At 40.6% G+C, this 12,615-nt stretch overlaps 1 protein-coding gene across 4 annotated transcripts in view; it reads right to left on the bottom strand.

Annotated features, from left to right (window-relative positions):
* Positions 1-12,615, bottom strand: part of prkg1b (protein kinase cGMP-dependent 1b) — a 155,870-nt gene that overhangs the window by 114,361 nt on the left and 28,894 nt on the right. For all 4 annotated transcript variants that reach the window (XM_023993141.2, XM_023993140.2, XM_023993138.2 and 1 more), the window contains exon 2: positions 7,611-7,777. In XM_023993141.2, coding sequence (XP_023848909.1) covers positions 7,611-7,777 — 167 coding nt within the window. The remainder of the gene's footprint in view (positions 1-7,610; positions 7,778-12,615) is intronic.

Genomic DNA, 12,615 nt, shown 5'->3' with positions numbered 1-12,615 from the left:
GCAGCAACATTATGTACAAAATAAGTAAAGAATAAGTTACAAACAACGCGAAAGAACTAACAAAATTGCAGTTGGTTAGGAGCACGTAAAAAACATCAGCCATCCCCTCCGGCGCCATTCTACTAACATAGCCATTAGTTGACAAGTACAATCAGGTGTGCTTGTCTGGGGCTCCAATACAAATGCGTACTGTTGAGGGTATTCAAGGCCTGGAGTTGAAAACATTGCCTTAAGATCTGCTTCAATAGCTTTCAAAGCTTGCCCTCTGGAATTAAAAAGGTCATCTGAGATTGGTTCAAAACATGATATCATGATTTCACGGATGATCGATCATTGTGTCCATAGTTCTGTTGATGAATTTGAGAGTGGTTACCTTTCTCCAGCTCCAGCCCACAGCTGTTGGCCAGAAAAAAAGTGGCGGAGGGACTGCTTTGTTGTTGTTTGAATCCTAGATTCCCTCTTTAAACCTTGTTTCATAGCATTTCAGTCAACATGGTATAACTTCTATTATAAACTGGGTGGTTCGAGCCCTTAATGCTGATTGGTTGACAGCCGTGGTATATACCACGGGTATGACAAAACATCTATTTTTACTGCTCTAGTTACGTTGGTAACCATTTTATAATAGCAATAAGGCACCTCGGAGGTTTGTGGTATATGGCCAATATACCACGGCTAAGGGCTGTGTCCAGGCAATCCGCGATGCGTCGTCGTGCATAAGAACAGCCCTTGGCTGTGGTATATTGGCCATATACCACACCCCCTCGTGCCTTATTGCTTAATTAGCCATTCCCAAATGCAATATCGTTTCCCCCCCAAATAAAATACAATAACGATCTCATTTATTTTTGTGTTTTAATTTTTTTACAGAAACTTCTATATAGACAGTTCCCAAAAAGGAGTGTTGCCAAGTGAGAATCACAATATGGCTGCTTGCAATATATCATTAATTAGCATTTCTTCTGAAATAGTTTCTAAATTATAATATGAAAATGTATTTTGTGAGACATTTACAGAAATAATAAATATAGAAAATTATAGTGGTCACACCGCATGACATTTACAGGACTAAACATGGGGATCTTAAATTAAACACATAATTTCACTTTTAAACAGTCAAGCTCAAAGACAACACTTATGTGAAGATAGTTTTTTTTTTTTTTTTCAATGTTAATTCATTAACTTTTTCACTCTTCAAAACCCGTGATTGGGAGTCCCATAGGGCGGCGTCTAATGGCCCAGCTTCATCTCGGTTTGGCCGGCGTAGGCTGTCATTGTAAATAAGAATTTGTTCTTAATTAACTGACTTGCCTATTTAATAAATGCTAAATTTGTCAGTTGCCCATACAATATATTGATCGATTGCATTAGCCTTAGTTGTTTACCCCAAACCCTCTCAGATCATTGGATCTATAGCATGAAATTCCAGGTCTCAGTTCATCTGGAATCTTGTATATTAATGTAGATGTAGATAAACAACATACTCACTGTAGTGTTTTTTGCAGACTTTATTGTTGTATTCACTGTAGTATTTACTGTAGTGCATACTGTAGTATTTACAGTTAACTATAGTAAAAATGCTATACTAAAAGGAAATGGTATCATATACTACAGTAATTAATGTAGTGTTTTGTGGATTGTAGTACACTGTCGTTTTTCTGTGGATTTACTGTAGTGTTTTCGCAGACTGTAGTATTGAAAAATATAGTCATTTCTATAATTAAAAAGGTGTAGTGTTTTTTGCGGACTATTGTTTTTGAGTATATTACTGTAGTATTTACTAGAGTATTGTACAGTATACTACAACATTCTATAGTAAGTACTACTCATAATCAAGGGATACTACAGTATGTAGTATAGTATTTCATGTGGGTTGCCAAAGGGTGAGAATCCAGCAGGTTGCTATGCAACRAAATCCATGTTGAGACAGCTTGGGCACATTTGGTTTATGACTGTAAAGTGTAACTTGTTGGCTGACGGAGCCAATTTCCATCTGTGCCCATTTCAAAAACAGAATTGATGAGTTTTTCACAGTCATATCCTCTTTTTAAAAAACACCCAAGTACAGTATAGCGCCCTGTCATCATCAGAATCTCATTCGGGAAATMTTCTCTTCCCGTTTACATCTCACATTATATTTGGAGTCCATCTGTGGGTTTAACAGGGCCATGGAGAAGACTGTGAAATGTTGGAAAAGGCTGAGAATGTTTATCCCTGCCCAAAAGTGTTAAACACTCACACACATAAATTCTCTCTATTCACATTTCGCTCCTCAGTGAAGCAATCACGTCATTAGCTATCTGTGCTGTGTTAGAATATCAATGGGTTTCTCAATTCTTCCTGGTTATTTATTTGTGTCCAGAGCCAGATAGCAGTTGTTGGGAGAGCAGGCARATTAGCCAGGGTATTTCTTCCCATTAACATTCAGCAATAGTGACAAGGTCATTATTAATTGACAGCAGTAGTGATGCTGAATCTTGTTCTCTGCTCCATAGTCTAATGAAGAGACCGCATGTGTTAAACCTTGACCCTTGTCATCTCTAGGAAGATGTCAGAGGTGTTGTGTGTCCATGGTAAATACATAATTAATCAAGGATGCATGTGATAGATTGAGTATTCAGAGAGACCCTTCAATCCCCACACAATGATTTATACAACATTAACCTCATTAATGAGTTCAATAAATGATGGAAAGCGAATTATGGTTTTGACATTATGCAGATGTCAATGAGATCATGTTAGGTTGGTGACTGTGCTGTGTGAGAGGAGACACAGAAAATGACTTTCTAGTGTTGTCACTAAACCTATATTATCTCAAAGTGCAGCTGTATCAAGGACCAAAAGGCTCGTGAACAGCTTCTACTCCCAAGTCATAAGACTGCTGAACAATTAATCAAATGGCCACTATTACATTGACCCCCCCCCCCCCCCCCACAATCAATTTGTTTTGTACACTGCTGTTTATTATCTTTATTATCACGTCACCCCTACCTACATGTACAACTTACCTCGACTAACCTGTACCCCCGCACACTGACTCGGTACCGGTACCCCCTGTATATAGCCTCGCTATTGTTATGTTATTGTGTTACTTTTTATACATTTTTTTATACATTTTTTTTTACTTTAGTTTATTTGGTAAATATTTTCTTAACTCTTCTTGAACTGCGCTGTTGTTTAAGGGCTTGTAAGTAAGCATTTCACGGTAAAGGTCTACACTTGTTGTATTCGGCGCATGTGACAAATACAGTTTGAGTTGATTGTTTTGTATTACAGAAAAAAATCGTATCACATCTTAACACTAGGATGCTGTAGATCTATGTGTAAACCATGGGGCTTTAAACACCAGAGCAAGCACTGGGGCAACATCGTCAACAATAATAAGAAACACCAAAGATGATCAATTATATTGACAGTCAAGTGACCACTCTAACAATAGAAATACATGTCCTCAAAGATGGAAGGCAGGTGGGAGGAGCCGAGATCAGGTGGGACCATTCTAGGAAATGAGAGATARGCATGTGAACAACAGGCCATAGAGATAGAGTACTCATCTTTGTGTCTGTGCCATTATAGTGTCTGTGACAGCATGCGCAGTGCCATTGACGCAATCTCCATTTTAAAGTAGTACATTTTCTTCTCCTTCATTGGCTGATTGCTCCCAAGTCATAGYTATCCCCACCAGTTGACTACTTTAAAATAGTGGAAGGCCTCAATGGCAATGTCCGTGCTAAAACAAGTTATATCCATMATGAGTCCTGTATGACAAGTTCCCAAAATGCCACGTGCACCCACTTACTGTATGTCAGTGCATTCGTATCAACCTAACCATTACGAAACCTATWTTCGATCAAATAACCTTCATGTAGAAAATTAGCAATTCTATGTTTTGTTCGACATGCTCTCATTGCTAGTTTATTATGCTTGTTTTTAGTAACTCACCTACCTAGACTTAATATGTCATCTCCAGGCCTCCCGGGTGGCTCAGTGGTCTAAGGCACAGCATCACAGTGCTAGCTYTGCCACAAGCATTCTGGGTTCGAGTCCAGGCTCTGTCGCAGCTGGCCGTGACCGGGAGACCCATGGGGCGACGCATAKTTGTCCCTGTGTCGCCCGGGTTAGGGGAGGGTTTGACCGGCAGGGATGTACTTMTCCCATCGAGCACTAGRGACTCCTGTGGCGGGCCAGGCGCAGTGCACGCTGACACGGTCGCCAGGTGTATGGTGTTTCCTCCGACACATTGGTGCGGCTGGCTTCCGGGTTGGATGGGCATTGTGTCAAGAAGCAGTGCGGGTTGTGTTTCGGGGGACGCACGGCTCTCGGGAGTTGCAGCGATGAGACAAGACTAACTACCAATTGGACACCACAAATTTGGGGAGAAAAAACATCTCAGACCATTTTCTTTTAACGACAGTTGTATTTAATGGATTACATCAATTGGAACCAAAGAAAATAATAAGAGTAGGCTAAATTAGTTTTCCATTCATACAATGTGTCGGGTAATTGCCACAGAAGATTTGCAGTGGAAAACGAGGAAATACCTTGTTTCAGTTGTACGGAACGATTGTCAAATAGATAAATAGATAGTCTGCTCATAAAGTTGTTCCGATGATAATACCAACCAGAGGGCGAAATAGTCTTGAAAAATGTTGGCTGTAATGGTTGGAACCGGTTCAGGGAAAGAACAGAAAACAATATTTGAAGAACAGAACCGGAAACTAAGTGATCTATACTGTTCTGGGACAGAATCATTATTTTAAAACATAGGAACCGTATAATAACGTTATTTTAAATTCCAGGCATTTTTTCCCAGTCCCACAAAATCCTAACAAAGTGCCTATGCAAAGCCCTCACTCTTGTCACTCAGAAACGTATTCCAGTGTCTGCCTGCCAGCTGGAAATCTTAGCCAGTGTGTGTATGTGTGTGTGTGTGTGTGGTGTTTAGGCTACCTGCCCCTCCCCTCTGAAGTATAGGTTACTGTAGCTTACTGACGAAGTTACAAGCATGATTCAGAAATTAGGGAGAGATGTTTATAGTTATATAACTATATTATAGTTATCACGTTTCCCATTGGATTTACGAAAGTCGCTCTTCCTAAATATAATTCAGTGGGCCCAATTCAGATAATGCATGTCATAACAAGCTGCCCAGTGCTAAAAGGCAAGTTTCCTCCATCTTCTCTCGCTATCTTATCACCCGCAAAWTTTCAGTTGCATCTCGCTCCCTACACTGTGGCTGGCATTATGATTAAACCATGCTGTTACGACAAAATTGAATTTGTTCTTAATGACTTTCTTATACAGATTAAATCGCTTTCCCGCTCCATAGCAAGCTGCTCTAATCACACTGATTGGTGAAGTCATTTAATGTTGAGCTAAATGGGGGGGGGGGAACTAAATGATTTCAGAGGTTTAAAAAGGAACAGAAAGAACCATATAAACCAGTACTTTCAAACCGGTTCAGAACTGTATTTTGCTGGTCGGAACAGTGGAATGGGAAAAAAATAAAATAAAGGTTCTGTTCAGAACGAAACAATTGGAAAATAATTTCTGTTCCAACCCCTGGTTGGCAGCAATCAAGACAAAAAGATAACCTCAACATCCGCGTTAGGGAGTGGTAAATTGCTGGCTAATGTTGGTTGCAATTGAGATCCGCTGTGCCTGTGATTTTAGCATGTACTGATGGTTTAATGAGAGATCAGATGGCGATAATCTGTTGGCTTTTGATGGTTGCAATTGACTCAAACTACCAGACAAGAAAAGTAAAAATGCCCAAACTTGAAACGCTCTTCCTGTGGATGAATATAGTTATTACTTGACGTGAATTCAACTTACATAGGCCCTTACAAACTATAAATACAGTATGTTGCCAGAAGGTATCTCACAGTGAAGTGGGTCTTCTGTACGGAGCTTGTCAATACAAAACACATCTCATGCAGAGAGAGAGACCGCGTGGTGGGAAACAAGTAAGTCCATCAGTAGTAAATGAACCAGTCTGCTAACACAGCAAGATACTCTCAACAAGTCAATGCCTACACTGAACCCTCACACGAATGCAATATTCCTACAAATTCATTTTTATCATTTTAATTTAACTTTAAGAAATTCCCTTTTGTCAGCGAACTTGTCCTCAGACTTTACCATTGTGTGTATTCAGAATAGAGTAGCGGGAAGGGGCACATTCAAGGTGAATGCCATCAGACGGGAGAATAACTTCTCTAYGAATAAAATGTTCCTCCCATTGCCAGATCCTTCATGGCTCCATCGACGAGGACACCTTGAACCACATCAAGGCAGCATCCCTACGTGCTAATCTCTGCCCGGCCGTGGTGGGCACCTGTGCTCAGATTAGGGAATTTGCCTTGCTTACTCATAATCAATGGCAGAGTGTGGCTCAATGACAGCTCAAGCCAAGACAGGTTCTCTGAAATCAGCTTGAGCATCTTCCTCAGGACCACTCTGAACCACCCGGCAGCACGGTGYAATACAGAGCCACAGTAACAGAGTGACTAAGAACCACTCATGGCATTCAGTAGACTTGGAGATGGATTTTCAGTAATTTCTGTCAAGTACATAAAGCATGTTATCAGATTCAAATAAAAGTGGAGTGCTCCTTGTGGCATAAAGTTAGGCTACAAGGAAATGACAAGGAGCCGGGAAGAAACTGGTGTAAACAGGCTTTTTAAGTCTTATTTTCAACAGCAAGACAGTGACAGCATGTCKTGCCAAAAAAAATGACCCAGGTCCTCTGAGAACAGGATCTTGCAGTRAAGTTCCTGACAATGTTATATAACTACTGGACCATTTAATATTTGGGACAAAAGCAATTTGGAACAAAAACACACACTGCTTATGGCTAAAGTCAACATTGACCAGAAGTGCAAACGGAAGTTGCTCTTAACTGTTTCAGTTCAGTTTGGACATTTGGCTATACATAGACTGGACATGAAAAAAAGCTTGCAATAACACACTTCACAAATCCCTCTCCATTCTCCATGTTTTGTTCTGGTTCTGCTGAACTAACACGGCATAAGATAGCATTACATTTCGGAGTGGTTATGAAACTGTGTTGCAACAAACAGGAAAGGAACAGCTGACAGCAATCATGGCAAATGCTACTCTATTCCATCTGGCATCAATGGATTCACTCCATTCCTTCATGAATGTCTTTTTTCTCATAGGGAGTCAAAATTGTGGATAACAGCTCAGCAGAGGARCATTTATTCACTTCCTTGGAAATGCATCTATAGGTCAAGCCAAGCGATCACTGTTTCCAGATCTGCTCCTAACTAAACTGATGACGAATAACAGGGATGAGAACAGAAGGTCTTAACCATGAAGATCCCACAGTAGATACACTACACGGCTTTCCGTTTGGGTTAATTCCGCTCTTTCTTTAACTAGACATCAGGTACAACGGGGGGTCAATACATAGGGGGATCTTTCAAAACGGAAAGTGCATTCTACAGAACAAGGGGGTCATGTCTATTGTTAAGTGAGTGAAGTCATAAGCGCAAAAAAGGTTTCCTCTGTGAGATGTGAGAGGACTCAACATGCTTGAGTTCTCTTCAACATGGGGAMGTTAACATGACATTTGCACAATGCCTTACCTTCCATCACATACACCAAGGAGCCCACATCTCCTTCTTTGATAATGCAGCTGTCTTTGCCATATTCTACTGGGTACATTGAGTCAACGATCTCTTGGATCTGAGAAAGCTCAAGGTTCTTCATGAAGTCGTTGTCAAGAATGGCCTCCTTGATTAAGTCCTTGGACCTGTGAATTGAATGGAAAGAGATGTGTAAGCAAAGTTTAACGTTCTGTTCCTGAAGCTAGAATGAAGTGTGGGGAAAAGTCACTGAATTGAGAATGATTAGCAAAATGGAACCGTTCACATGAACAAATCTCGTCAAAAATGAGTGGCTCAACGTCTGTTCTGTTTTGACAGACTGCTTTCACATGAAGCTTTTTCTATATTTCCATTTGAAAAAAGGTCCACAAACTTCAATCGATAAATAACGCTATGTGAGCATCCAGTCAACAGTTTGGAAAAGAAAGGCACTTAAAGGTCAGTTTGGAGAGAAGTGTTGCACAACCAGTAATTTGAGGCAAAAATCACCATACTGTTTCTCCACACCTTAGGGCCTGTGAATATAATCAGTTGTTATCTGTACTCCAGTCCTCCTTTATAGGCTGGGAGGCTGGATTATACGGCCTTTCTACTACCCTGCATTTTACTTCAGAGGTCTTGTTATGACTACCCAGAACTGCCTCATCCAACGATTTGCTGTAAAAGACCAGCTTCAGAAGTACTTTGGCTTCACTATACCATATTCATCCGTACTGTGCTGATAATAGAGAGAGTGGGCACTTTAAAAATCATATGGCCTTATTCTTTGGGATTGGAAATTATATTATGTTGTCTCGTGTGGGAGGATGGTTCGCGATAGGGCATCGGTTCCAGCGAATCCTAGCTGAGCTGGTAGATTGGTGCTGTTGCCCTTCGGAGGTACGGAGAGCTGAGAGATGACACTCAGATACAAGGCATTAGCACTGTGCCACTGGCACCACTTGAACGCTGGTATTGTGATTCAAGATAAGCCCCCCTGTACTCAGTCTGTCCTAACAATGATATAACAAGTTCATAGCCAGTTCTGAGTTCCTATTTCACTTTTGATAGCTTTGTTTTTCTACGAAGCCCAGAAGAGAGAGTCACACAGCACAGTGTCAGATAGGGCATTCAGGGCACTGAGAGTTTAAATGTGTTATTTTTAAATGACATGATCTGCTGTAGCCTACTGTATACATTCACATGCATAGATTTTAGCTAGAAGTGGAGGTGGGTGGTGGATACATCAACCAAAATCCACCTAGCTCTGTAGCTGTCAAATCTGGCTCTGAAACGCAGGTCGGCATTAATTGCGTTGACTTGTGTACTGTAGACAGCTCTGCAGTGGTCACTAGCTGGCACAGCCACAAAGTAATACAATCTTTATTTTAACCCTAACCACACTGCTAATCCTAATGCCTAACCTTAAATTAAGGCAAAAAGATCATTTTTACAATATAGCCAATTTTGACTTTGCAGCTGGCCTATCTAGCGGAAACCGCTCAGTTCTGTCTCCAGGGCAAGACTCATGACAATAAACGTCTAATCTATCTCATGCTATTCTACACATTTTACCATGAGGCTGAGAGAAAATGCTGCTATTTTAAAGCAAATTTCCTGCAATTCTACACATACTGCCATGGGGCAGAGAGAAACATGTGCAGTTATATAGTTATTCTCATGCCATTTTTGAAAGCTAATTTCTGGTAATTCTGAACATTTTCACCATGGCTTATGACAGGGTGTTGAACTCATTTTGCCCCGGGGGATGCATTCGGTGATGTGTGCTATCTGGGGAGAAGGGGCCCGACCTCGAGGGGGCCCACAAAAGCCCCCAAAAGCCCCCGCACATGGGGTATGCCAGTGGTCAATGGCATCATGAAGCAAGTACAAGGATATTTTAGACAGAAACCTGGTTGCCTTTGCCAGGAAATAAATGGTTAATTGACAGCAAAATCAACATTTTGCAACGGCCATCTCAGTCTCCGGACTTGAACCCCATTGAAAAGCTGTGGTTTGAATTGAAGAGGGKAGTCCATAAGCGCAGACAAAGGATATCAAGGATCTGGAAAGATTCTGTATGTAGGAATGGTCTAAGASCCTTCCAATGTGTTTTCCAATATCATAAAACATTTTAGAAAAAGGCTCATTGTCGTTATCCTCGCAAGGAGAGAGTGACGGATTATTGAAAACAGGAGATAATCATTTTTACCCCCATCTTGTTGAGATAATCTTTTATTACTCGTTTAACAAAATCTATATTAGTATAAAATAATGTTGCATACAATATAAATATAAGCTCAGCAATTGTATTATTTCTTTTATAGTCTTTTTTGTTTATCTTTATCAAGGGATCCAATAATTCTGGACKCCACTGTATATCCATCCTCAAATCATCAGAGGAATGTCAAAATTCTAAGTCTCTATTACAACGTTCTTTAAATGAACCAATCAGCAGATAGAAAAGTCAAATGTTTCTTTAAGAAACCAAATATAGACCCAGCAAATCCCTGGAGTATACTTCTTTCAACTACAATGACTCATCTCCAAAAAGTCAAAAATTATTCTGGGAAAAAGCACAAAAAGAAGAGAGCGAAACCATTCGTTCCTTTGGAGGTATTGAACTCCAGGTGGTCGCMAGTGTCAGAGGACCGACCCCCCTTGGTGGCCGGCCAGCCTGTCCTTTTGAAGAGGGTTTGGGGAGAAGGGACAGAAATACCACTGCTCATAAGGCTGCTTCAAGTTAAATCAGAGCCTTTGATATTCTGCATTAATAGGGTGCCCTGGCATGCTTTTCAGGGGAATACTGATGCGATATATGGCCAGATGGAGACAAAAAGGGGCTTTGGTTGGAGTCTTTTAAATAACATAACTTAGACAAACTTGGATGGACATTACAGGGCTCCGGAGTGATCCAGTGGTCTAAGGCACTGCATCTCAGTGCAAGAGGTGTCACTACAGTCTCGTGTCACTACACACTCGTGATTGGGAGTCGCATAGGGCGGAGCACAATTGGCCCAGTGTCGTCCGGGTTTGGCCGGGGTAGGCCATCATTGTAAATAAGAATTTGTTCTTAACTGCCTTGCCTAGTTAAATTAAAACATAAAATTACAAGACTATGGTAACTGGTGTCACATGTAATATTTTAACTGAAAGTCAATAGATTCCAGTTTGACCTGTTGCGTTTGTYCGTCTTCGTTTCGCTTTTCATTTCCTTTGCTTCAGAAAACGTGTCRCTGTCAGAGCCCAGAGATAAACATAGCGGTTCCCATAAAAGGATAAAATATGCTCCTTTAGAGCACGGCCAGATGGATAGACAGCATTACTACAGACTTTATAGGGCCTTCMGACGACGGGTGCAGGAATCAAACTCTTGTTCCCAATGCCCCCCTGTACCATACCGTCCAACCTTAGTTTCAATTAGGAGCTCAGACAGAAAAGTGCTTCCATAATGGATAGCATATGTTTCTCCAGACTGAAGCAGGACATTTCCATGTAAAAGYACGCATGACCACCAACATGTGAAGTTCATAAGAGCAAATCAAACTGGGTGTCAAAGGAAAGCTAAGAGCCTATATTTTGGGGAAAGATTTGAACCATTTTACATCTTAGAAATTAGGCATAAATTACAGCTTTGATTTCTGGTTAAACAGATGGAAAAGGGGTCTTAGAAAACATTTTCCATAAACAGTCTTAAAAGGTATTTAGAAATACATCAAAACATAATCATGTTGAAGTAAAGATGCCCGCCAACTAATATCAACACTTATATTTCGTTTTGGAGAAGTTCTGTAAGCTTCTGTAAGATATTTTTCTAATCCCTCCATGAGGGAGGATAATGAAAGTTCACAGAAGTAACAAGAAAAGGTAGACCTACCAATTTAGTTTATTCATTATTAAGTGATAAAAACGTGTAATTCTGTTACCAAATCGGTAACAGAAATAAAAAAATATATAAATAAAATCGGTAAAAGGAATTACTGCAATTGAATTGGCTACAATGGGAAAACATAGCAGCAACAAACCCCAGTTGGGTTACCTGCTACTGTCCTTCCTCCCACTGGCATACTGTTATGTTCAGCTCATAACTGTTTTCTTTCTCTTTCTGTTGTCTGGTGGTCAAAGTGAGCGTGAAAGCAGTCTACACTAGTGTTGCACGGTATACCAAACTTCTGTACCTTTTCGATACTAGAACACAAAACAACGTTCGGTACTGGAATTTTTGTTTCTTTCGGTACTTCCGTAAAATGTGTCTTACATATCAAGTCTGTCTATCAGTGCAGCCGATGTCCCCCTTACAGCGCGAGTGCACCGTGTCTGCTCCACTTAGCCTGCACTGGGAGTCTGGGCTGCGTCATGCTGCACAGAAGTTAACACACTTGAATAATGCGACACGGCATGTAGATTTTTTTTTTTACTGTTAATTACTGTTTACAAAACACTGTCCATGAATGATTAAAAATAACTTTACKATGCAAGAAGATACTGGTAGCTTCCAGCTTTGTTAGGCTACCTTTCRTTGCTAGTTTAAAAATATCTARATATATTTAACCTTTGTTTAACTAAGCAAGTCYGTTAAGAACAAATTCTTATTTATAATGACGGCCWAGGAACAATGGGTTAACTGCCTTGTTCAGGAGCAGAACGACAGATTTTTACCATGTCAGTTTAGGGATTTGATCTAGCAACCTTTCGGTTACTGGCCCAACGCTCTAACCACTTAGGCTACCTGCCGCCCCAGTTAGAGCGCTAGCTTAAGTTTACAGCTGAAGCTAACATCAATTCACGAGTCTAGTAATATGTTTSTGATAAKATGCAAACCATAGCGCAAWATATGCTGATTTCAAAGCTGATTGCCACCAAAACGGTCTTTCTATTACGCCTCTCACAAAGATGATCTATTACCTCTGGGAACTGACTGTGTGTGTGAATAGGGGTTCAATGGGCTGCCCCCCTCTTGCCTTGTGAATAACGTCATTACTGGTTAAAGCACGCACCTTTATAA

This window comes from Salvelinus sp. IW2-2015, linkage group LG8 (genome assembly GCF_002910315.2).
Source record: "Salvelinus sp. IW2-2015 linkage group LG8, ASM291031v2, whole genome shotgun sequence".
NCBI lineage: Eukaryota > Metazoa > Chordata > Actinopteri > Salmoniformes > Salmonidae > Salvelinus > Salvelinus sp. IW2-2015.
The sequence above is the reverse complement of the archived record's forward strand: the minus strand, read 5'-3'. Positions and strand labels throughout refer to the sequence as shown.